This window comes from Culicoides brevitarsis, chromosome 1 (assembly GCF_036172545.1).
Source record: "Culicoides brevitarsis isolate CSIRO-B50_1 chromosome 1, AGI_CSIRO_Cbre_v1, whole genome shotgun sequence".
NCBI classification, from domain to species: domain Eukaryota; kingdom Metazoa; phylum Arthropoda; class Insecta; order Diptera; family Ceratopogonidae; genus Culicoides; species Culicoides brevitarsis.
In genome coordinates, this window is record NC_087085.1 from 38,787,143 (window position 1) to 38,813,227 (window position 26,085).

The 26,085-nt window shown below is 24.9% G+C and overlaps 3 protein-coding genes across 3 annotated transcripts; 2 read left to right on the top strand and 1 right to left on the bottom strand.

Moving 5' to 3' along the window:
• Positions 1 to 16,933: 16,933 nt before the first annotated feature.
• Positions 16,934 to 21,151, top strand: LOC134836978 (sorting nexin-14-like). Its single transcript, XM_063852278.1, has 4 exons — positions 16,934 to 17,163; positions 17,225 to 18,231; positions 19,070 to 19,924; positions 20,899 to 21,151. The coding sequence occupies exons 1-4, from the start codon at positions 17,078 to 17,080 to the stop codon at positions 21,108 to 21,110; spliced, it is 2,160 nt and encodes a 719-aa protein (XP_063708348.1). The 5' UTR covers positions 16,934 to 17,077; the 3' UTR covers positions 21,111 to 21,151.
• Positions 21,127 to 22,353, bottom strand: LOC134836979 (PHD finger protein 7-like). Its single transcript, XM_063852279.1, has 2 exons — positions 22,235 to 22,353; positions 21,127 to 22,172 (listed from the first exon to the last, which is right to left on the bottom strand). The coding sequence occupies exons 1-2, from the start codon at positions 22,296 to 22,298 to the stop codon at positions 21,193 to 21,195; spliced, it is 1,044 nt and encodes a 347-aa protein (XP_063708349.1). The 5' UTR covers positions 22,299 to 22,353; the 3' UTR covers positions 21,127 to 21,192.
• Positions 22,354 to 23,329: 976 nt separating this feature from the next.
• LOC134830086 (interferon-inducible double-stranded RNA-dependent protein kinase activator A homolog) lies at positions 23,330 to 25,192 on the top strand. The gene is made up of 2 exons (XM_063843454.1): positions 23,330 to 23,625; positions 23,709 to 25,192. The coding sequence occupies exons 1-2, from the start codon at positions 23,422 to 23,424 to the stop codon at positions 24,702 to 24,704; spliced, it is 1,200 nt and encodes a 399-aa protein (XP_063699524.1). The 5' UTR covers positions 23,330 to 23,421; the 3' UTR covers positions 24,705 to 25,192.
• The last annotated feature ends 893 nt before the right edge of the window (positions 25,193 to 26,085 follow it).

Sequence of the window (26,085 nt, forward strand, 5' to 3'; positions counted from 1 at the left end):
ATTAAAGACCCTCATTAGCTAAAAAAGTCAAAAATTTAATTTCCTTAAGCCTTAAGGGTTTTAAATATAAAGTTATTGATTCTTATAAAAAAAGAATAAAAATAAGAAAAAAATATCTGTCAGGTTCAATGAATAATCTCAACTTTTGATTTTGAGCTAGATTTTTAAAACATTTGAAAGATTTTTAAAGCTTGTATGAAAAATGGTTCAAACTCTTTGTAAATTGTCTTTAAATATGTTAAAAATTTATTTTTTGAATTTTGATAAATTTTTTTTGGATTTTTTTTTGGATTTTGATGGATTTTTTGGATTTTAATAGATTTTTATTGATTACAATGGATTTTGATAGATTTTTTATGGATTTTTTGGATTTGACTTATTAGTACAAACCCCTCGTTTTTTAACGTAATTAAGTTAAATTCGTTGTTCAAAATCAATATAAAATGCTAAAAATGAAAAGTATAAAAGATAACTTTAACTTTATCTTGTAAAGTCATTTTTTGAAGATTATACGAAGTATTTAGTACTGTTCTGAGAATCTTATGTTCAAAGGAGAGTAGCAAGTGTTCATCGCTCTTGGTTATTGATCAGGTTTCAAACCCTTATGAGTGTTTTGTAAATAGCAAATTTGATAAAGAGTTTTAGTCTGAGGGCTCATTAGACTTCCTACGATTTTTTTGGATTCCTCTTCTTTCATGCTTTTGGATTTGTAGTTCCTGAAATAGAAGAAAAAAAAAGTAAATTAGAAAAAAATATGAAAATTAAGAAAAAATCTAAAATTTCCATTCCCTTACTGTACTTTACAAAAAAAAAATGCAGATCATCTCTAAATTCTACCCACAGAGAAAAACTCACATGCAAATTCATGTAAGGTCTCAACGTGCGGATAACACAAAAGCTTCTCTTATAATAAATGTTAAAACAACGGTTTTATCTTTTAATGTGTTTAATCTGCATGCAGTCTCTCCGCCACACTTGCACGAGACAACACGGAGAAAAGGATATAAAATATACAAGCGAATGTGCTAAATACAAGAGAAACAATTAATTATTACTGCCTCTTTTGTATTCTGCCGAAGAAAATTCTGTCGAAGACTCGTACACCAAATGTTGCAGCATGCTACTTAAACATGCAAGCCGGCAATCATCGATGCCAAAATTTATTGATTTCTCTCGAAAATCATTCCAATAAATATTTACGAATTTCATTTTCCAGCAGAAAAAAATTACGAAGCGATCCTGAAAGTATTTTTTTCCATGTAGAATCATTAATTTTATTATTAATTCATTTAGTAAACGGAACAATCATGTTGAAAGCCAATTGAATTGCTGCTTGTGGCTTTAACAAGGATTAACAGCGAAAAAAAAATGAAAATAAAACACAACATTAAATGAGCAGTTATGTAAATATTTTGCTCTCTCTCTTTCTGTCTTTGAGCAATGGAGCATTCAGATAGAATAAAAATGATTAATCACTTTGTGTAAAAGGCAATTGTTGTTCCTCAATGACCACACTTTAACGAAGAAACGCAAAACAATAAAACATTAAATCGTTGGACACGCACTTTTTTTCGTCATCGTCATTTGCCTTGTGAAGCGTTACAGGACGAGTCATTGCGTGATGAATTAATAAAATGGAAGCAAATCAGGAACATTTTATTTTGTTGACCAACGCGTCAAGTACTTGGAAGCTCATGAAGTAGTTAATTAAATCAATTATTGTAACATGGAATAAGTTAAGTTAAGGACCATAAGGAATTTTTTTATAATCAGGAAATTTTGCGGTAATCAAAATAGGGAATTAGGTCAGAAAATTACTGAATGTTCATTTGATATGAATTTTATTCCTATTTTTACATTCAGGATTATTGAGGTAAGAATTTTATAAATTTTATTATTTTTTTTTTTTTATTTAAACTAAGCATATAATTTTTTTTCCACAATTTTTTTAAATAAATTTTTAAAATTTTAATATTTTTTAAATAAAATATTTTTAAAATTTTTTGCTTAATTATTTTTAAATTATTTTTTAAAATTTTCCTATTATAAATTAACTTTTGACGTTTTTTTATTTTATTTAATTTTTATTTTTTTTTAACATATCAAATTTACATGATTATTCTATTTTTTTCTTTAAATATCAAAATTTTTTTTAATAAAAAAAAAATAAAATTTTATTAATTTTACTATTTTAAAATATTTTTTAAATTTTTTTTTCAAAAAAAAAAAAAAAAAATTCATCGAATTCTTTTCTAAAAAAATTAATTATTAAAAAAAAAGAATAAAAATTTTTTAACGGTAATTTTTTAAACTAACATTTTAATTTTTTTATAATGAAAGTTAAATTTTTTTAATACTATTAATGAATTACATTAATGAATTAAATTGAAGAGAAAAATATGATTTTCATAAGGTTTAAAAAATATTTTTTTTAAAAATTCTTAAAAATTTCATTTTGAAAAAAATCAATTCAAATTTTAATAGTCAATTTTTTAAAAATTGACATTCGCAATTTTTTTTTTATAAAAATTAATTTTTTTTTTCAATATTTTCAAATTAAATTAAAGGAAAAATATTTTTTAAAGGTTTAAAAAATTTTAAAATTTCATAACTTTTTTTTATGTAAAATCGGTAAAATAAAAATTATTCATCGATTTTTTTTTTTTTTATAAAAAAATATTATCTAAAGCTTTAACGATCATTTTATTTGAATTGACATTTGAAATTTTTTTTGAATTTTTTTGAAAAACTTTAATTTTTTAAAAATTTTCGGATTAAATTGAAAAGAAAAATCCAACCAACAAAATTTATTCCGGAATTTCCATTTTCAATCTCCGAGTTAACTCGTTTCGGTCATTCCATTATGCCGTGGCCCATTATTCGCGAATTTATTACAATGTTCATCATGTGTATAATAGCATTTTTATGTTTACCTTTAATATAAACAGCACACACACACATCAGACACCATCGATGTTTGCGCTGGTTATAACCCAGATTTATGTAAATGAAAATGTGTGTATCAATGTTATTATTATTGTTATTATTACGAGAGAGAGACAGAGAGAAAGCTCGTGGGTGAGTGAATGTTCGAGCAAAGTGGATTGAAAACTAACATAGCTGCTATAACCAGGAGGTAAAAAAAGAAGTACTGATTGTTATTGTTATCTGTTTTCAAGTGTTTAGATATCCACTTTTGGCATGGAGTGAGTTTGATTCTGATAAAAAGAGAGAGAGAGTGGGAGATATTGACTTTAGATTAGCAAAAGGTAAACGCTTTTATGTGTATTTTCGATGCGAAGAGGATTGTTGTTGTTGTTGTTATCGAGTGCAAGAGCAACAAAGTAACGAATAAAATAAACTAATGTCAGTTTGTGCGTTTATGTCTTGACGACATATAGAAAAGGTCATATCGATGACCTGCAATTTTCTAACGTTATTTTTAACTAAACGTTTAAGGCTTTTAATAAAGTGGTTTTTTGATCCTAATAAAGATTTTTTTAAATTATTAATTAATTTTTTAAATTACAAAAAATAACAATTAAATAAAAATTAATAATAATTTTAAATTTAAATTAAAATTAAATATTTTAATAAAATTTTTTAATTATTTATTTTTTTTATTTTATAAAAATTTTTTTTAATTTTTATTTTATTTTATTTTATTTCATTTTATTTTATTTTTATTTTTTTTTAAATTAAATTTATTTTTTTAAAAAAATAATTTAAAATAAAAAAATTTAAAAATATTAATAAATCGTTAAAAAATAAAAAAAAATTTAATAAATAATATTTTTTTAATTTTATAAATTTATCAAATTAATTTTTAAATTTATAAATGTAAAAAAATAAATAAAAAATTTAATTTTTTTAATAATTTTTAATATTTTTTATAAAGAAATATTTTTTTTAAATAATTTTTCTTAATAAAAATTAATTAATTAATAAATTATTTAATAATTAATTTTCAGAGCAGCTTTAAAATATTTTTTAATTAATTAAAATTCAAAATAAAAAAAATATTTAATTTTTGACATAATAAATTTTTTATCATTTTATCAATAAAAATAAAAAAAAAATAATATAAAAAATTTAATTTATTTTATTTTTTAAACTTAATTTTTTTTAACTCAATAATAAGAAAGTAAAAAGAATGAAAATAGATTTAAAGAAATATTTATAAACATCTTACAAAATTCCTTACCTCACACCGCATCAAGGGACCGGCAACCCATTTTTGCGGAAAAGAAATCCATTCATTCCTCTAATAAAACGTGACACATGGAGCATTGAGACTCGATAACCAACCGACAAAAAAAAATCGTGAGAAAAATTTCCGTGTCTTATAACTTGAATTAGGTACGACACAAAACTAGGACAAACATCGGAATAATAAATAACAAACTTTTTTTTTGCGAGAGAGAATCTTATAAATAAATATCGGTCCGTTCGTTCAAACATGACACCATCAGACGAAAAATTCAACGAAAAACACATAAGTAATGCAGGAAGGAGGAGGCAAGAGTTTCTCTGTATCTGCTTTGTTTTTTCTCGTTGAAAAAAAGACACAAAAAAATGCAACAAACAACATAAAAGTCGAAATTTTCGATTCAAAAGTTTTATTCAATGTTTTATCTTATTATTGCTGCTCTGGCAATGCTTTAGCTGCTGCTGTAGTTGCTGCTATGATGATTATTATTATTGTTGTAGTTGTTGGTTATTTTCAATGCACTTTTGGGGATTTTTTGTTTATAGGCGGTTTTTCGGGTTTCCTTGATGCCTCTCTCGAATGTGTGGAAATTTTTAGCAATGAAATTTTTCCCCAGATTAACATTTGCTGGATGTGTGCTTGTGTCTGTTTGCAACTTTGGGAACTTTATTATATTTTGTTTTAATAGAAAATGTATAGATTTTTATTTGGAAAGAAATATTTTATGGGTGTTTTGGAAAAAGTTTCGCTTGCAATGCCAAAGGGGTCTCGTTTGTGGTGCAAATCAAAAATTCAAGCAATGAAATTTTATTTTTCATTTTTTTTTCTTTTGTTTCATTTATAAACTTATATTTTCATATTTTTTATTTTTTTTTTATAATATCATATTTTTAAAAATTTCAATGGGAAAAAATTATCTTAAAAAAAAATAATTATAATTAAATTAATAATTTTAAATAATAAAAAATTCTTGTGAAAAAAATTAAAAAAAAAATTAATAATAAAAATAAAATAATAAAATTAAAATAAATAAATTATTTATTTTTTTTAATATTTTAATTTTTTTAATTTGAAACATTTTTTATTATTTTTAAATCAAAAAATAAATTAAATTGTAATTAAAAGAAGAAATTTTATTTTTTTTATTAATTTCAAAATATTTATTTTTTTTTTATTTTATTGAAATTCATTTAAATAAAAAAAATAATTTTTATTGTAATAAATTGTAATATTAATTGTAATAAAATGTATTTTTAATGTAAATAAATTTAAATAAAATAAAAAAAAATTAAATATTTTTAAATTAATAAAAAAAATAAAATTTCTTCTTTTAAAGTTTTTTAAATATTTTTCTAATTTTATTTAAATTAATTAATTAATTTAATTTTTTCACTGAATAAAAAAAATAATTCTTGATAAATTAAAATTTTTCTTTTGAATTTTATTTAAAAATGCTGGTTGGCTCAACTTTGATTTCTCATGTGAAAAAAAAGAAAAAGGGAAAATCTCACTTTTTAATATTACGACGATGCCAAACTCAAGTTTTGTACATTGACTGCGTTACTGCGATGAAAAAACGATTCTTTTAATGAGCAAAATGCTTTTTTTTTTCTCTTCTTTGTAATTTCTTCATCATCTTGTGTGTGCTTTTCTGTTTTCAAAAAAGGATTGGAAGTACTTTGTTTTATTTTTATGAGATGAGAGATCTTCATCGCGAAACGATTTCAAACGGAACGAAAATATGCTTGCTTGATGCTTCTTGCTCGCAAACGAGAAAAAAAAGGTTAATGTTCAAATTATATAGCAGCGCATTGTTACTCGTTATCTTGGTGTCGTTCGCTGTTACATTGTTGTGTCTTGAGCTAATAACAGCGAATGATTTTCCGAAACAAAAAAAAAAGATTTTTTTTTTCAGAGATTTAAAACAAACATTAGAAGCGAATCCTTTCCCTTTTTTGTCTTTTCTTCGGTTTCACTTTTTTCGCACGCAAAAAAAAAACTTCAAAAAAGGGGGAAAGTAATTTCATTACTTTGAAGATTTTCTCGCTCAATGCTCATTTAAATGCTGCCTGCCCGAACGCTTGAACAGACACCAAAAATTATCATGTTTGTTTTTCGCGTTCATTGAAAAAAGGAAGGAGGTTCGTGCGCCCAAAAAAGATGACAGAAGAGACTTTTTTCGTAGTAATTTCTGTCCTGAGGGCAAACAATAATTACATTACAGTAGTAGTCGCGCGAGCAAAAATACTGGCGAAAGGGTGGCGGCATGCTCTTCTTGTTGTTTTTCGTGTTTCTCTGTTTGCCGTTAACGATGAAGCAAGTTGAGAAGGATGGAAAGAAAAATAAATAAAAATTGGCAACTTTTTTTTTCTTCGTCGATGAGATAATTAATGTTAATTAAATTGTTGCCTCGAGTGTTAATGACCAGGCGTTCTCATTAAAAAAGTAAAAATAATGAAATAGAAGTTTAAATGTAAAATTTAAAGCTGCGTGAAACGCATTTTCATTTATTTTTTTTTAATTTTTTCATTTTCATTTATTTTTTTTATTTTATTTAAAATTTAATTTTATTTTATTCAAAATTTCATTTTTTATATTTTAATTTTTTTTTATATTTAAATTAAATTTAATTAAATTAAATTTATTAATTAATATTTAATTCAATTTTAAATTAATGGAAAGTTTTAAGGTACTGTCAAAAAATTATTTACCAATTTTTTTATTTTTTTTTAATTAATTTTTATTTTTTATTTTTTTTTTTTTTGATAAATAATAATTTTTTTAAAAATATTTATTAATATTAAAAAATAGAAAAATATTAATAAAAAATTTAACTCAAATTAAAAATTATTAAAAGAGCTTATATAAACTGTCAAAAATTATTATTTTATTTTTAAATTTTTTTAATTTAATTTTTAAAATATTTTCAATTTAAAATTTAATTTTTACAAAAATATTTATTTTATTTAATTTCCAAAAGTTCATTTTAATTGATATATTGACCAAATAAAATAAAATTATATAAAATTTAAAATTAAAAAAGAGCTTAAGATAACTGTCAAAAAATTATTATTTTATTTTTAAAATTTTTTTTTTAATTATTTTTTTAATAATTTTTAAAATGCATTAATTTAAAAATTACTTTAAAGTCCAAAATTAATAGTTAAAATTTTAAATATTTTAATTTTAAATATTTTTTTTTCATAAAATCATTTCCATCATCATTTGATTGTAAAGCTTGCAATTTAAAATTCCTTAACAGACATTTAAAAAATTAAAATTATGCAAGAAAACATTTCAACATCAACTAACCTAAAAATTCAATTCGAAATCCAACCATTCAAACATCTGACACTTTTCAAGCAAAATTTCTACAGTAAATGCCAAAAGTAACTGACATACGATAAATATGCAAAACATTCGAAAAATTTCAGATTATTTAAGCAATTCTCGAGTTGATATATGTTAAATGTTGTGGGCAAGCTACCGTTCAATAGTCACGTCTTAGTTGTTAATCTAACGAGAAAAGTGTAAACCAATTTCGATGTCAAAACTTTCGCACTATACAACAACTATGACTGACTAATTTAACACGCACTGGACAATATACAATTGCCCTGCGATTCGAAAAAAGGGATGAAATTTAGTACAAATTTCGTACTCAAGAGGATTTTTCGATACCTTGAGATGTTCAATTATAAAATTCAACATCTCAAGGTAGTCGAAAAATCCTCTTGACGAGTAAATTTCATCCCTTTTTGAATCGCAGGACATGTTAAAGAAGCAAAAAAAAACCACATTCTCCCATTAACACCATTCGTCTTAACTCCAATGAATGGGCAGCAATTCCCCTTCAAGTCTAGATAGTTTATTAGATGGATACTTAGTTATCGTGCAAAAGTGTGTCGAAAATTTTCGACCTACATAATCAAGTTTTAGAGGGAGAATTACGGAAAAATAGACAAGAAATCCCTTAACATGCGCTCGCACTGAACGACGGCAATCAAATATGTAGATTAATGTGCGAGAGACGTTCGAATCACAAAATCACTAGCCTATAAATGATAAACTGGACCTAGAGCAATGCAATGTCAGCAGTCAATTCATTTACCTTGCTTCTTGTTGTTGTTGTTCCTTTAGCTCTTTGAAACGAAAATGGGGTAAGAATATAATCGACTCACGTATCCTTTACAACATCATACAAGAGCATCTCACCCATAAAATGTAGATTGTTAGTCCACATAAAAATTTTCTACTCTGCTAGTCATGTGAGACGCATGTGTAAGGGCTTTGTTGTTGTTATTCCTACTTTGTCGTCTCCATCTTTAGCTTGTGAGAGGCTTCGTTATGACAATGCATGCATTAACATATTTCAGCTCTGTAAGTCATTGGGGAGGAGAAGCAGAAGAAGAGATGACGGAAGATGAATATTGTTTTATTGAACCAAAGTACCCAGCTTTTGTTATTGTTTAATATATTGTAAATTATTTTCAATTTCTCCGTTTCAAAACAAGAAATTTAATAAGTCAAAACACTTGTCTCCTTAAAGTGCTTTCATGTTCATAGAGCAAATGAAATCTTGCAGGATATACAATTTCACAATGAAATTAGTATGCAGGTCTTGTACGTTAAACACGCAAGAGAATTTCATGTTATTCTTGATGTATGAACAAGGTCTTTAAATTCTTCTGATCTTCGTGATGGAAGATAACTTTTCTTTCAAAAGCTTTTTGATGAACTTTTTAAAGCTTTTTCACATAGTTTCAAATTTTAGTTGAATAATTCATATTTAGTAAAAACTATCGATATCCATCTTACTATTTTCAGAAGAGCTTCAATTTAAATAAATTCACAAATTTTTAATAAGTTTACTTTTAACTAGCCATTTTTTCTGTATGGCTTTCATGGGTCTTTTGGGTTTTATTTTTTTTTCAAAAATTTATAGTTTTTATTTAAAAATAACTAAAAATTTATTAAATTTTTTTAATTAAAAATATAAAATAATTAATTAAATTAAAAAAATAATTAATTGATTAAATTTATTCAATTTAATTTTATAATTAAAATTTAATTTCTTTAAATTAAATATTAATATTTACTGTTAATTTTTTTTATTTTTTGAAAAAAAATTATTTCTTTAAATTTATAAATTTTTTAATTTAATTTATTTTTTTTTATTTTTATTTTTTTTATTTATTTATTTTTTTTTTTTTTTTTTTTTTGAAAAAATCAGTTTTTCTTTACTCAAAATTAATTAATTAAATTATTAAAAAAATTAATGTAAAATATTATTTTTTTAAATATTTGATTTTTAGCCAAAAAATTATCAAAAATAGATAAATTTAATTATTGAGATTTTTTTGTTTAATTAACACAATAATGAAAATTTATTTCTGATGATTTTTTGCCTGAAAATCAAACCTTTCAAAATAAAAAAAATATTTTACATTAATTTTTTGATAATTAATTTTGACAGAAAATTAACATTAATTAATTTTAAGTGAAAAACTGATTATTAAAAAAAAAAAATAATAAAATAAATAAAAAAATAAATTAAATTAAAATTAGAAAAAAATTATTTAAAAAATTAATTTAAAAAAAATAATTATAATTATTTTTTTTAAATTTTAAATAAATTTTATTCAAAACTAAAATCAACAAATTTAAATAAAATTAAACAAATTTTTGATTAAAATAGGGTTAAAATGACAAAATAACACTCACATTTCAACAATTTCAACTTGAAACACTTTTCGAAGTAATAAATGTCACTCTTTTTCACTTAACCCACAAAATGTCTGCTCATATTTTATTCTCATTAAATTCCAAATTCCATTCCATGTCCTCACATTTCACATGAATAACGCGTGTTTTTGTCAACTATAAATTAAAATTTTCCACGAACGCAGCACACACAATTAATTAACATCCTAATATTTTTACAACTTAATCCAATTTTCGGCTGAAACTTGCAAATTTGCAAAATACAAATAAATTGTTCCGCATGAGTTTTTCAATTTACTGAAGCATATAAACGCGTGTGCATGTGCAATTTTACATGTCAGTTACAAATAAAGTACTTCATTTACATCAAAAAATATTAATTGTAAAACGCAAAAACTCATTACCTTATTCCATTTAAATTTTGTGTGTTTTATTTGGAGCACATTCCTTTGCGTACTTGGAACTCATTAACCACACACAAATTTGTTTCATTTAAAATTTCGGATTCCATTTTATTTTTTTTAGCAAATTTTTTCCTAATTTAGATCTTGATGACGGTAATTTATGCAAAAATCGGTGTCATTTTAATGTTGTTGCTGCTAATGGTCTCGACGAATCCATTTCCATTGAAGGGAGGAAAATTCGTGTTTACTCACTGGAGAGTAAAATTAAAATTAAAGTCACACGAAAAATTTCGATCCATCAAGTGTTAAGAGTAACCTGCTTCGCTTGTCAAAAGTACAAAAATTACAAATGCATTAAAAACCGAAAATTCGATACATCTCTAATTTCCGACGTATGGCTCTTGCTTTTCGTGACGTAAATGGAAAACAACAACAACAAATAGGGATCATAATTTCGAGACGCTTTTCTTAATCAAAAGATGTCACATATGTGTTACATCCGATGAGTCAAAATTAATCGTTTCCTGTGGCTTGAAAAATGGTGAGTTTTAATTTTGTAAATTATTTACTTTTTTTAAACATTTTTTTGAATTTAATTTATTTTTAATTTAATTTTTTTTTTGGCATTTCAATTAAGGTTGCTCTAAAAAATAATTAAAATTTTAAAAATTTAATTAAAAATTCTAAATAATTTTTATTTAATTTTTTTTTGGCATTTCAATTAAGGTTGCTCCAAAAAATAATTAAAATTTTAAAAATTGAATTAAAAATTTAAAATAATGATTTTTTTCATTTAATTTTTTTTTTGGCATTTCAATTCAAGTTGCTCCAAAAAAATAATTAAAATTTAAAAAATTTTAAATAATAAATTTTTTAATTTAATTTTTTTTTTGCATTTTAATTTAAGTTGCTCCACAAATTAATTAAAATTTTAAAAATTTAATTAAAAATTAAATAATTTTTTTTTTATTTTTTTTTATTTAATTTTTTTTTTTTTTGCATTTCAATTTAAGTTGCTCCAAAAAATAATTAAAATTTTAAATAATAATTTTTTTTATTTAATTTTTTTGGCATTTCAATTTAAGTTGCTCCAAAAAATAATTAAAATTTTAAAAATTTAATTAAAAATTTTAAATAATTATTTTTTTCATTTAATTTTTTTTTTGCATTTCAATTTCAGTTGCTCCAAAAAATAATAAAAAATTTTAAAAATTGAATTGAAAATTTTAAATAATTATTTTTTTATTTAATTTTTTTTTTTTTGCATTTCAATTCAAGTTGCTCCAAAAAAAATTAAAATTTTAAAAATTGAATTAAAAATTTTAAATAATAATTTTTTTCATTTATTTTTTTTTTTTGCATTTCAATTTCAGTTGCTCCAAAAAATAATAAAAAATTTTAAAAATTTAATTGAAAATTTTAAATAATTATTTTTTTCATTTAATTTTTTTTTTGCATTTCAATTTAAGTTGCTCCAAAAAATAATAAAAATTTTAAAGATTTAATTAAAAATTTTAAATAATTATTTTTTTATTTAATTTTTTTTTTTTGGCATTTCAATTCAAGTTGCTCCAAAAAAATAATTAAAATTTAAAAAATTTTAAATAATAAATTTTTTCATTTAATTTTTTTTTGCATTTTAATTTAAGTTAAGTTATTTTAAATTAAAATTTTAAAAATTTAATTGAAAAGTATAAATAATTATTTTTTTATTTAATTTTTTTTTTTGCATTTCAATTTAAGTTGCTCCAAAAAATAATTAAAATTTTAAAAATTTAATTAAAAATTTAATTATTATTTTTTTTTATTAATTTTTTTTGCATTTCAATTTAAGTTGCTCCAAAAAATAATAAAAAATTTTAAAAATTTAATAAAAAAAATTTTAAATAATTTTAAAAGATTTTTAGTGGTACCTACTTACTTTATCCTTCAAACGTTATGAAATTTCTCCTTAAAAATTTTTAACAATAAATTAAAAGTAAAAATCTTCTCAATTAAATCCACAGGGTTTTTTGATGTTCCTTCATAATATTTCCTTGAATGTCTCCGCTGAAAAAAAGTAAAATTAAGATATGAGACATTTTCGCTTCACTTCATCGACATCAAAAACCAATACATCTTCCTTGATCTTTTGTACTTTTTTTTCGCAACTTTTCTCCTTTTTCGACTCATGTAGGTTGCATTCCTCGAAAAAAGGATAAATTTTGCTATTTTTGTACTTTAAAAAAAATCGCTTGTAGTGTTTCTCCTTTTTTTCCATTCCGGCATTTTTAATGTAAAAACATGAGCCTTGAATACAAATAAGACATTTTGACACGTGTTGTACATAAATTTCCAACGGCTTCAAAAAAAAAAGGAATTTTTACGATCCGTGTGTGCTTGTGATTGAACATCGATTCTTTCCTTCAAAAAACATTTTTTTTTTCTTTTTTGTTCGGGTTCAACCTGTCGTCTTTTCGGATCGCGCGCACTCATTATAAACGCACATCAACAACATATTTGCCGAAAATGAAAGAGAACCGGAAATCCCTCCATTAAAGCTACATTAAAGCGCTTTCTTTCCTAAATCTTTTAACTTGTTGCTTTTACGCACAGGTTGCTTTTACTGCGAATTTTTTGGCAAATTGAATATTTCTCCGCCGCCGCCGTCTCCATCGTTGTTGCCATCATAAACAATCATGTTGGCTTTAAATCTTTGCGGAGTGAAGCGACGATGACAGGAGAAACCGCAAAAAATGCCGTTAAAAAATTTCCCTTGCGATGAGCAATCACTCATGTTCACATGTTCGTATATACTTCTTACTTACATGACAGCCACACATTTATGACGTGAGAATTTATTTATGCGAATTTTTACAAGTAAATATTTTTATGGTGCTCATTTTGTCGCGTAATGTGTCGTCTTCTATTTTCATGTAATTTGTGTTTTCATTTTAACGATTTCGAACATTTAAAGGGTCTTAAAATTTTTATTTTATTTTTTTTTTTTAATTTTTATTTTTGATATTATAATTATAAAATTTTTCATTTTTAAATTTAAAAAAAAAATTAAATCTTTAATTTTTTAATTTATTTATTTTAAATTTTTTATTTTAATTTTTTTTTTTTGAAAAATATATTTTTATTAATATATTTTTAATAATTTAATTATTTTTTTTTTTTTATTTTATTGTTGATTTTCATTTATTTTAATTCATTCATTTATTTTAAATATTTTTTTTTTAATTTTCAAAAAAAATATTTTTCATGAATAAAACTTTTTTTTATTTTTTTTAAACAATTTTTTGATTTATTAATTTTTTATAAACTTATTAATTATTATTATTTTTTATTTTTATTTTTTTTTTATTTTATTATTTTTTTTATTTTTATTTTATTTTTTTTTATAAATTTTTTTTTTTTAAAAAAATTAAAAAATTAAAAATTTTTATTTTAGATCTTTATTTTTTAAAATTTAAAATCTTTATATTTTGAAAAAAAATTAAAGTATTTCTTTTATATGTTTTTTTTTAATCTTGTGGATATTTAAGAAAATATTTTTTTTAATCTTTAGTATATTTTTTTTATTATTTTATTTTATTATTTATTATTATTTATTTTTTTATAATAATTAAAAATATTTTTTTATATTAATTAATTATTTTTTTTTATTTCTTTTCATTTAAAAAAAATATGAAAATTAGAAAAAAAATTATTTAAAAAATCTCAAGCTCTAAATAAAATCAATTTTTTTCCTCTAAGTTTTGCAAAGAAGGTCAAGCTAAAACCCACAAGAAGCTGCCAATATTTCACAAAAGGATTGTCACGAAAGAAAAAAAAATTTATGAAACACTTTCCGCATTACTCTCCGAGGAAATTTCTCGCGCACTTTTATGACACCAAAACGGCGAAATTTTTCACATATTTCTTCCTCTAATTCTTCCAGCAGATTAAGGCATGACACTATAAATATTAATTAGCAAAAACCAAACCTACCCCGACGTTGCTGCGCTGTATTTTGTGTGAAATCAACCAGAAATATCTTATTTGGTTTACCCCTTGTGTGTATTTTACAACCTTTTATCACCACATACTTTTATATTTTCGCTCCGCATTACTTCCACGTCTCTGCAGCAGCAGCAGCATCATCGGCAATGGCACACTTAAGCATCCACATGATTATTCAATTTCTTTGTCTTTTATTATTACTACATTTTTCGTATTGTCGTCTCGTTTGCTCGTCTCCCGAAATGGAAGGAGAATTGTTGAGTTGTAATGAATTTTGTTCAAGTTTTCGTTTTTTTTTTTGTGTTTGTTTCTCATCCTCAACCCAATCACTTAATTGACTTTATTTATTACTCTCAATGGGTCATGAATACAAAATTGAGTGTGACGAAATAAGTCTTTTTCCATTTCCATTTTTTTTTTTCGTGCATTCACTCGTTAGTTGGAGAAACCATTGCGGTAGAAGAGACAGAAATAATTTGTATTTTCGGATGGATTCTTCAGACAACAGGGAGATGTTAGTTCTAATGGGACAAAGTAAAATTAATTTCACGTAGTAGAACGAAAAGTAAGCGCCTGGTAATTTATTAGATTTGAGATTTTTAACCTTTTGTGTCGTTTCGTGGTTTTATGTTTCGAATATTTTAAGTTTTAATATTTTTAACATTTCAAATAAATTAAAATATATTTTTTTACATTTTTTTAAAGTTTATTTTAAATTTAATTTTTTTACTTTAAATTATTTTTCTATAATTATTTTTTAAATTAATTTAATTTAAAATTTATTTTAATTTAAAACCAAACAATATTAAACAATATTAAAAACAATATTTTTTAAAAATTAAACTAATTTTATATTATTTAAAATTTTATTTTAATTTATTATTTTTTTAATTATTTGTAATTCTCTATAATTTTAATTTTTTTATAAAATTTTAATAGAATATTAAAGCAAAACTGATTCAAAAAATTTTCTGATATTTTATTTAAAAAAATTATTTAATAATAAATATAATTTAAAGAAAGCCTTAAAGTTTCGTTGATTTTTAAAAATGTGCATTGGGCAAAAAATTTCAGTGAAATATTTTTTTTTTAATTTTCATCAAATTTGAAAATATTTTATGAAAAAAATATATAATAATAAATAAATAGTAAGCCTTAAAGTTTCGTTATTTAAATATCTTCATGTTTTTTTTTTTTTTTTTTTTGATAAATATTTATTTAAATAAAAAATAAATAAAAATAAATAAAAATTAAAATTGTATTTTATGAATATTTTTAATTTTTTTTATAATTTTTAAATTAATTTAATTCAATTTTAACAAATCAATTTTTTTTAGAAAATTTAAATAATATTTATATTTTTAATTTATTATTCTCAAAATTTTTTTTACAAATTTTAATACAATTCAAGCAATTGCCGATTTTTTCTATATTTTTTTCAATTAAAAAAGTTAAATTGTTAAAAAAAATAATACTAAAAAAAAATAAATATATGATAAGAAAAAAAAAACTTTAAATTTTCGTTAATTTTTACATTTTTTAAGTTTTTTTTAAATTTATTTGAAAATGTAAAATATTTTTTTTTTTTAATTTTTATAGATTTGTTAAAATATTTAGGTACTGAATAATTTTAATAAAAATAAGTAATATTAATATTTTTGAAAAAATAAATAAAAATTGAGAAAAATATTTTTTATGTCTGATGCGTTTTTATATCCACCGAAATGAGTTCTCGAGTATTTTTAAAATTAATTTTATTAAAATTTAAAAAAAAAAGTAATTAAATAATAACTTTTAAAAAAAATTATTTTTTATTTTTTTTATATTTATGTAATTAAATTAAATTTAAATAATTTATACATTTAAAAAAATTATTTTAATTAAAAATTGATTTTTTTATTTTATTTGTTAAATAAAATTAAAGACCATTTAATAAAAAATATACCAAAAATTTATATAAATATTTTTTGAAAAAATTAATTTTAATTTTTTTAGTCTTTATGCATTTTCATCACATAAAAATAACCAACAAATAAAAATAACTGACCAAACAAGAGTAAATGTAAATTGAAAATTCGCAAATAATTGATATGCAAATACAAATTGTTTAATTTTATTTAAATTTATCCTCATTTCGCAATAAAAACCACTTTCGCTCATTTAATTACTGCATAATTTCAATTTTATTTTTAAACTCATCAAATACTGAAAATTATTTAAAAAAAAAAAATAAAATAAAAGGAAAAGTAGGAAGTAAAATTCAAATACTTTCGGAAACGGATGTAAAAGTGTTCTGCATTGTTTCACCTCTAAAAGTTGATTATATGCTAATACAATTCTCCTCTTCACAATTCTTTTCGTCCTCTTCTCAAAATTTTAGCATGAAGAGGTTAATTTCCCTCCATTGTGTTCACAGAAAATTTATGCAAAAATTATTCGGGCAACAGGTAAAAACTCCAAAACTTTGCTAATTTAGTCACGTGACCAAAACCGCGCCTTTTTTCAAATCAACCCAGTGTGAATTTTTCCCGTTATTTGCCCAGCTGTCAAAAATTGTGTGTCAACAGTACACATTATACGTGTGCATGAAGTCATACATCAAAAAATTGTAAATATCGTGAAAAGGTCAAAAATTTACGAAAAAAAACGTAAAAATCTAGGAAAATAATGAAATCCTGAGAGATTTTTGATAAAATTTAAAACAACGTCAATGCCTAAAAATCGCGCAACGTAAAAATAAATCACGGAAAAGATGAAACGAGACTTGTTAAATGATAACATTGTGATCTCCTTCATATTGATTGTGATTTTGTTGTTTTTTACGAGTTTGTATATCAGGTGAGTTTTTCCTTTTTTTGCATCTCGAAGGTCATTAATCGCATTTTTTCGTGTTTTTTAGCGTGTTATTGGGTGTTGGAGTACTTCTCGCCTTCGCTACGGGATGTTTTTTGACCATCACTGTGCTCGAACATAAGCCGCGATTGCATGAAATTCTTGCCAGAGCTCGCGAACGTCTCGGCTTCAGTGAGGAATGTTTCAATGGGGCCTCGAGCGAACGCGAATTGAGTGACGAATGTGACATTTGTGGCGTTACTTTTTGCCCGCGACATCGTCTCACGACCGATTTGAACAAGGAACCGTGGCGCTTGATCGGATTAGTGGACAAAAACTTGGACGCCGCCGTGGAAAGTTTTTATTCGCAAATCATCAAAAGTTTCGTCAACTCTTGGTTCTCAACTTTGTCGAATGACGAGGACTTTATCTGCTATTTGAAGCAAAATTTGCGCGAAGCAACGTGTCAAATGGTCGTTAAAGTGAAAAAATTGAATGTCGCGGTGCTCATTACGGACAAATTGCTTCCATTGTTCTACGATCATTACGAAATTCTGACAAAAATGCTCGTGGTCGACAACATTCCCATCAACAAACTGGCAACGACATTCGTGCAGAACGAATATTCCATCCATCCAGCGGTGTACAATCGACAAACGGAGATCAATTATCTGCGGGGCATCGCTAAATATCTCATACCAAAGCTTTTTTCCAATGAAAATTTCAATTCCAACATTTTTTTCAACTTGATACAGGAACTTATCGCTTGTTGGGTCCTGTTGCCGCTCATGGATGTCCTTTCGGATCCGAATTTGATTAATTTGCTCGTGATTGTGGCAACGGATCCGTCGAAAGATCTCAATGCGGAACGGAAGAGGATGAAAATTCCGCTTTACAATGAACGAGTGACTTTTTTGGAGAATTTCGCGAAACGAGGATCCGACAATTATGAGTTCTCGTCGGCGAATTCCATGGAAAATGACATTTTGAAGGATCAGACGAAGCTTTATTCGTTCATGCAGTTTTTGAAGAAGGAAGGAGCCGTGGAGATGTTGAGATTTTATCTTGATGTTGGTGAGTATTTTTGATTTTTTTGTTAAAATTAAATTTATTTTTAATATTTTGACCTTTTGCCTAAAAAAATCTTGAATGTAAAAAAAATATGAAAATTAAAAAAAATTTTTTTTTTTCAATATTTTAAATAAATTTCACAAGATTTTTTTTTTTTTATTTTAATTAAAATTTTTTTAATTTTTTTAATAAATATTAAAATTTTTTTTAATTATTTATTTTTTATTAAATTTTTTAATTATTAATTTTATTAAATTCAATTTTTAATTAATTTTTTTTTATTTTTTTTTCAAATATTTTTTTAATTTTTTGTTTTAATTTTTCATTTAATTTTATATTTTAAATAATTAAATAATTTATTTTAAATATTTGTTGAAAATATTTTTTGTAATTTTTGGAAAATAATTATTCAAAATTCTATTTAAAACTTGTCAACGTAAATCAATTTTTAAAATTAAAAAATTTGACATAAAAATAAATTTTATTTTTTTTAAATATTTTTTTGACTTAAAAATTAATTCTCTTTAAAACAAAACAAAATAAAATTTATCCAAAACATAAATTAATTTTTATTTAATATTTTTAAATTTTAGCTTTTAAAATAATTTTTGATAAACAATAAAAAAAAATAAATGATACTTTTTGAATAGAATTTTAAATAATTATTTGATAAAAATTAATTTTCAATAAAAATTTGGGAAAAAAATATTTTTTATTTATTTTTAATTTTTTTTTATTTTATTTTTTTTTTTTTTTTGAATGAAAAAAATTAAAATAAATTATTTGATGTTTTCCATAACTAATAAAAAAAAAAATAACTAAAAATTTAATTTTTTTTTAGATCACTTGAACAAAGAACTGCAAGAACCCGATTTGGAGCCGCAAAAACTCTCACAACTCTATCAACAATCCGAAAAATTACTCGATTCATACCAAAAAATGACAGACAGCAAAACGAACAGCCTAACCGAAGCCTTCGAAGATGCCCGAAATCGTCTCCAAGGCAAATGGCGCGCTGCATTCTACAAAACTTCCAATTATTTCCAACTCGTGTACGGTTCGCGTGAGATAAAAAAGATCGTTGACAACTTCAACATGGAAACGACGAATCCGCAGCCGCTGCAAAAGCTCAGCACGAAGCTGAAGGGCGCCATGAAGATGTCCGCTGTCGACGGGGCGCCTTTGGAGGAAATGCCCACTGTGTGGGACGCCTTAACGGACACGCAAACGGATTCGCGGAACATTTACAGCAGCGTCACATCGAAATTGCGGAAGGAAAAAGGTCAAAGTTTGGATTCGTTCATGACGACTTTCATGCATTCCATTGAACAAACGCCGGATGTTGGCGAAGATGTGATGTACATGCATGCGGATGATGCGGAAACGCAACGTCCTTCGCCGCCGGATAATAATTGGGTGTTTGGAAATTTGTTTGAGTTGAAGCGAACGTCGCATCCGGGTGGCATGCCAACACCCAAAATTGTCGCGAGCAATAACGTGAAGGGACCGTCGCAATGCTTGATTTATTTTTTGGTGAAAATTTTGAATGCGCCGCTCGTTTTGGTGCGATTCGTGATGGCGTTGTGCAGTGTGTGCAAGAAGACAGTTGATCTCATTATTTGTACTGTCTTGTTCAAGCTCATCAAGTTCGGGTTGAAGGAACGGAGATTGGCGTTTCTTATTCGATTGTTGGAAGGTGAGATTTTTTTTTAATTTTAATTAATTTTTTTATTTTTTAAATTTATTTTTTTATTAAAATTTTAAATTTTTTTTATATTGTTTTTTGCTTAAAAATTTCAAATTTTGAATCAGAAAAAAATTTTTTTGAAATGATTTTTTGCCTTAAATCGATGGATTTATGACAAAAATATTAATTTTCAACTTCTTGAAAAATGTTTTCATAAAAATTTTGATTTAAATTCTTATGAAATTTAAAAAATGTTGTCAAAAAAATATCATAAATTTATTTTTTTGCTTAAAAATTTTAATTCAAATTTATCAAAAATCATAAGAAAATTAATTTTTAATCACTTAAAGAATATTTTTGAAAATTTATTTTTTAATTAAATTATTTTTTTAATGAATTAATTAATTTTTTAATTATTTTAAATTTTTTTTATTCAAATTTTTAATTTTTCCCCGTTTTTTTTACTTTCTGGATAAAAATTTCGAATTTTGAATCAAAAAAAATTTTTAAAAATAATTTCTTGCCTTGAATCGATGGATTTGTAACAAAAATATTAATTTTGAACTTCTTGAAAAATTTTTTCATAAAAATTTTGTCTTTAATTCTTTCAAATTTAAAAACTTTTGTTTAAAATATCAAAAACTTATTTTTTTGCTTTAAAATTTTAATTTAAATCCATCAGAAATTTTAAAAAATTAATTTTGAGTCAATTTAAGGAAGATTTTTCAAAAATATTTGACACAAATCGTGCAAAAAATTCAATTTTGAGTATTTTAATAAAATTTTCAAATTTTTAAAATTTTTTTAAAGAACTCAATTAATTTTTTGTTGAAAATATAATTTACAAATTTTGATAAAATTTAATTTTTTAGTTCAAAGTTTAAATTTTTTATCATAATTCGCCCTAAAATAATCAAAAATTAAAGTTTTTAATCAAAATTTATCATAAAATTCTTTTTTCATCAAAAAATTTTCTTTTCCAGAACACCTTTTCATCGATGACGAGCCAAAACCAACCAAGGAAGAGCTTGAACGTCGTCAACAAGAAGCCCGCAATCGCTTGGAGAACTTACGCAAAGGTCTCGGTCACTTGTTCGACGTCTTTCAGTCGCCCGTTCTCAACAAGCATCTTATGTATTGCCTTTTTGATATAATTATTGGAGATTTATATCCCGACGCCGTGGAATTTAATTAAAAAATTATTTTATTTTATTTTAAAAAACAACAAATTTAGTACGAAAATGAGATCTTTTTGAATTTTTAAGTCTTAAATGGCTTCAAATCAGTCCCAAACAACTGTTCGTCAAGCAATCTTTGCAGAAAAAATTATTCGAACGCGCCTCTTCGTTCGACTTGTAATCGCAAAAGTACCGATTGCACTTCACATGCACGAAATTCTCGCAATTTTCCATGTGACACGCAATTACGTCGATTTTTCCGAGTTTTCTGCCGATACAACGTTCGCCGTAATTGCATTCGATGGCTTCTTCGTCGTTCGATACGAAAGTTCGTTGCAATAAAGTCGCATCTTTGTCATAAGTTGTGTGAAGATAAGCTTCTCCGGTCACAGGACGATCCAAATTGTGGTAATGAACGCCGTCTTCGTACAAAGCATCGCGTTTCGGCAGGAAAATTCCGCAATTCAAGTATCCTTGCTTCGTTTCTGACGTTTTTTTCGCACAACTGTAGGCGAAACAGTTGAAATAATAGCCCAAAGTTCGAGTTCCGGTCATCACACAGCGATAATGCATCCAATAACTCTTCCCATTTTCCTTTTTCTTCACCAAATCCACGCAGCAAGGCGGTTGGAAGCACCCCACGGGATCATAAGGACCCAAATCTTCAAAACAAATCTCACAAATTTGATCGTTTGCCGGTTTTTCCTTGTGTTTGATCTTTTCTCGGGCATGAAAGTGACAAAATGTGTCGAAACTTCCGAAAAATCTCGTCAAACAGTGATTTTTCATGGCACACGGCAAATGATATCGTTTTCGACAAACTTTTTTACAACAAACGGCAGCGGGATCCGGCTTTCCGCAATAAAAACATTTGAATTTTTTGGTTTTTAGGTCACGAACTGCATCTTCAATGTCAGAGACGACAAATCCAGCCATGTCTTTGACTTCACAACCAGTTTGGGCAAGCCCAAAGAAGAAAAGGAGACAGAAATAGTGACATCGAATGCCGTCTTGAGACATAAATGGACCATAAAGGATGTCATCGACTTCGGTCATGTTACAAACGAGACATGGTTCATCTGAAAAATTATTTTTTAGTGAAATTTTGATTTAAAAATTTGAGGATTGAAATTTTTCTTACCTTCTTGTGATGAAATATCGGCTTTTGCATCATTTTCAGGTAAATTTTCTTTTGTAACTTCCATAGTTTCTGTGAATTTTTCTTAAAAACAACTTTTTGAGAACTTCTGTTGTTTACTGGCGGTTTTTATTCAAAAATTTGGCAACCCTGGATGTTTTTGTTTATTTAAAAATTTTGGCAACACTGTTGAATTTCTGAAATTTTTTGAAGAAATTTATTAGATTTTCTCGAAGAAAAAAATATATTTTGCAAAAATTTTCAATGTTTTATAAAAATTTGTATCAAAAAATTTTATTTTTGAGTAGATTTTTTCTTCATTGATGAATTTTTGTATAAAATTCTCCAAATTCAATTTTAAAAAATTTTTGTTTTCAAAATTTTTTAAATTTATCTAAAAACGTGCTACAAATGTCGAAAAATTTTTGAATATATTCCTTCTGAATTATTTTGAAAACTCCAAAAATAAATAAAACATATTAAAAAATGGAAGCAAATTTTCAAATTTTAGTAAATTTTTGACTAATTTTTAAAAAAATTCAAAATTTTTGTTTAAATAAAATTACATATTTCAAATTTCGAGTCAAAAATATTCTATAATAAAATTTATTTTAATTTTTAAATTTGATTTTGAACATTAATTTTTTCCTATTTTTTTTTTTTAAAATATTCAAAATTTTTAACCTTAATGGAAAAATTCATTCTGATTATTTTTAAATATAAAAAAATTAAATTTATTTTAATTATTTTTATTAAATAATTCGAAATATTTATTTCGGTATATTTTGGAAAAATTTTTATGATTTATTTATATTTCAAAAAATCTTCAAATTTATTATTTCCAAATATTTTTATATCGAAAAACTCAAAATTTTTAATATCAAATGAAAAATTAACAAAATTGATAGATATTTTCACATTTTCTTAATAATTTTTGTCATTTTTTATTAAAACTTTCAAAAACAAGTAAAAATTAAAATTTTTAGAAAAACTTCTTCCGAAATGACTTTTTATTCCATCAAATTGGCAACCCTCAATTTCATTTTCGTCAAAAACGTCACTGGCAACCCTAATTTTTTCACACAGCTGTCAAAGCAGAAAAAAAGTGTCGCTATCGATTTGTTCTTTAATGCATTTATTACTGAATATCGTCTAAGTTAACTGTAAAAAAGCACGCCCCATCGTCAAAAATGAATCCGCAAGTGATGCAAATGGATCCACGCGTCTTGCAAATGCAACAGCAGCAACATATGCAACAGCAGCAGCAAAATCCTGGCATGGGACAAATGCCTCCGTGCGGAGTTGTTGGCGGCGAGGCTCCGGGCAACGCAGCACCCGCAGCACAAAAGCAACGAAAGGGCCGCCAATCGAAAAATGCGGTAAATAAATTAGCGGTAAGTTGAAATTTTATCGATTCTCGGAAAATTGGGTCACCGAAGGTTATCTAATGTCATGCTCTTTCGCCCCCGTGTCGCAGGTTAAAATGGATTATATCTCGATAGAAGATGCATTAAAGAATGAAATCGACGATAAGTCGATGAAAACTCCAATTTCGATACTGCAAGAGTTACTTTCGCGTCGCGGAATCACGCCAAATTACGAGCTCGTGCAAATTGAGGGCGCCGTGCACAAACCCATGTTCAAATATCGCGTTTCCTTCAACGATAAAGAGGCTTTTGGATGCGGACCGTCGAAAAAACAGGCGAAGCACAACTGCGCAAAGGCTCTTATTGCTCTCTTGACGGGCACTTCGTTGCCGAATGACGATGTCGAGACAAATGGCAGCGCTAATAACGAAAATGACGACGAAAAAGTCGCCGGAAATCCCATCGGACAACTTCAGGAGCTCTGCATGAGTCGCAAATGGCCGCCACCAACGTACGAAACCGAAATGGAAGTTGGGCTTCCGCATGCGCGACAATTCACGATCGCCTGTTTCGTCTTGAACCATCAAGAAGTCGGCAACGGTAAAAGCAAAAAAATCGCGAAACGCAATGCCGCGCACAAAATGTGGCAAAAACTCAAGGACATCCCGATGGATCAAAGTATGGTCATCCAACTCACCGACGAGGATGGCAACGACGTAAAAGTTCCCGTTACGGCATATTCCGACCTCAAAGATGCCAAAATTGCGACTTTAACGAACCAGCACAGCTACAAAGTCTCTCAATTCCATAAACAACTGAAGGGAACTTATGGCAAAACTCTCGCAAAGCTCCAAAATACGTGTTTGAACCAAGACATCAACTACGTGCAATTTTTGCAAGAGATCGCCTCCGAGCACCAATTCGAAGTCACTTACGTCGACATTGAAGAAAAAACCGTAACCGGTAAATGGCAATGTTTGGTACAACTTTCGACCTTGCCAGTAGCTGTCTGTCACGGATCCGGCCCAAATCCGCAAGATGCACAAGCCAATGCCGCTCGTAATGCTTTGGAATACTTGAAAATTATGACTAAACGTCATAAGTAAGTTTTTTTCTTTTGATTTTTAAAAATTTACAAAAATTTAATTTTTTATGTTGAAAATTTTGAAAAAAAAATTATTAAAAAATATTCGTAAAAAAGTGTTAAATGTAGAAAATCAGTCTCAAAAAAAAATTATTTAAAGAAAAAAATTCATAAAAATACGATACAAGCCAGAAAAATGGCCTTAAAACAACAAAAAATCTAAAAAAAAAATTAAAAAGGATCCCATGATTTTTTTCAATTCTGCAAATTTAAATCGCTTCAATTTATACAAAAAAAAAGTTCACAAGTGTGTAAATAAATGACGTTAAAAATTTTATTTGAGTTGAAAATTTTTTATTTAGACACATTGTGAACAAGTTTGACAGACATGAAAGAAATAATGAGCCTGGATTTATAGTTAAATTTTATTTTTTAATGAACTAAAGAGAAATAGAAAAAAATTGAAGACTCAGGGAAAGAAATTTAATAAAAAAAAGTTCAATTTTCTTTAATATTTATTAATTGAAATTTCTCTTTGGTTCATTTTTTATTTAAATTAAAAAAAAATAATTTAATTAAAAATTTAAATAAATTAATTTACTTTAAAAATTGCAATCTCGTACCAAGAAAAGTTACTTAAAACTGAGCTTTAATCCGTTTTTGAATGATTTTGAACTAAAATATTAAAAAAAAAATTTTTTTGACAGTTGACAGATGTCAAATTTTTTAATTAAAAATTTATTTTATAAATTATTTAATTAATATTTTGATTGCTTTAAAAAAAAAATGACCAAATTTTTTTATTTTTTCTTAAATTTTTTATTTTTATTTTTTTTTTACTTAAAAAAAAAATTTGAGTCTTTTCCGCATGTGACATAAAAAAAAAAATGGCCTAATTTTTATTTTGAGAGTTTTTTAAAAAATTTTAAATAATTTTTTTGACAGCTGTCAAAATTTTTTTCAGGAGATAAATGTCAAAAAATCCATTCAAAAACGTGAACAAAAATATTCAGTCATTAAATAAAATTGTATTATTTTTAATTAAACCTTTAAATTTTAATCATGACTTGATATTTTACGTAAAACTAAAAAAAAAAATAAAATGTCAAGTCATAAAAATAACCAAATGATGGGAAAATGTGATCCAAAACTGGATTCTTTTGAGGAATTTGAAACACAATTTTACAAAATATATAAAAAAAAATACATGGGCTCCTAAAATTCTCGTAAAAACAACTAACATGTATCGTTCAGTATGATAAATTCTAAGACAAGTCTTTAAAATAAAAAAAAAAATTAAAGAAAAAATTTTGTCCAGAGAATTTTAGAAAATTTGAAAAAAAAAATATCACAGAGACTTGATTTAAAATTTCTTTAGCTGCAAAATACATGTAGTGAAATGT

Coding starts and splice junctions, on each gene's coding strand:
- LOC134836978 (XM_063852278.1), top strand. CDS start 17,078: ATGAAACGAGACTTGTTAAATGATAACATTGTGATCTCCTTCATATTG. Junction 18,232..19,069: donor GAGATTTTATCTTGATGTTG/GTGAGTATTTTT, acceptor ATTTTTTTTTAG/ATCACTTGAACAAAGAACTG. Junction 19,925..20,898: donor TCTTATTCGATTGTTGGAAG/GTGAGATTTTTT, acceptor TTTCTTTTCCAG/AACACCTTTTCATCGATGAC.
- LOC134830086 (XM_063843454.1), top strand. CDS start 23,422: ATGAATCCGCAAGTGATGCAAATGGATCCACGCGTCTTGCAAATGCAA. Junction 23,626..23,708: donor ATGCGGTAAATAAATTAGCG/GTAAGTTGAAAT, acceptor CCCGTGTCGCAG/GTTAAAATGGATTATATCTC.
- LOC134836979 (XM_063852279.1), bottom strand. CDS start 22,298: ATGGAAGTTACAAAAGAAAATTTACCTGAAAATGATGCAAAAGCCGAT. Junction 22,173..22,234: donor CGATATTTCATCACAAGAAG/GTAAGAAAAATT, acceptor ATAATTTTTCAG/ATGAACCATGTCTCGTTTGT.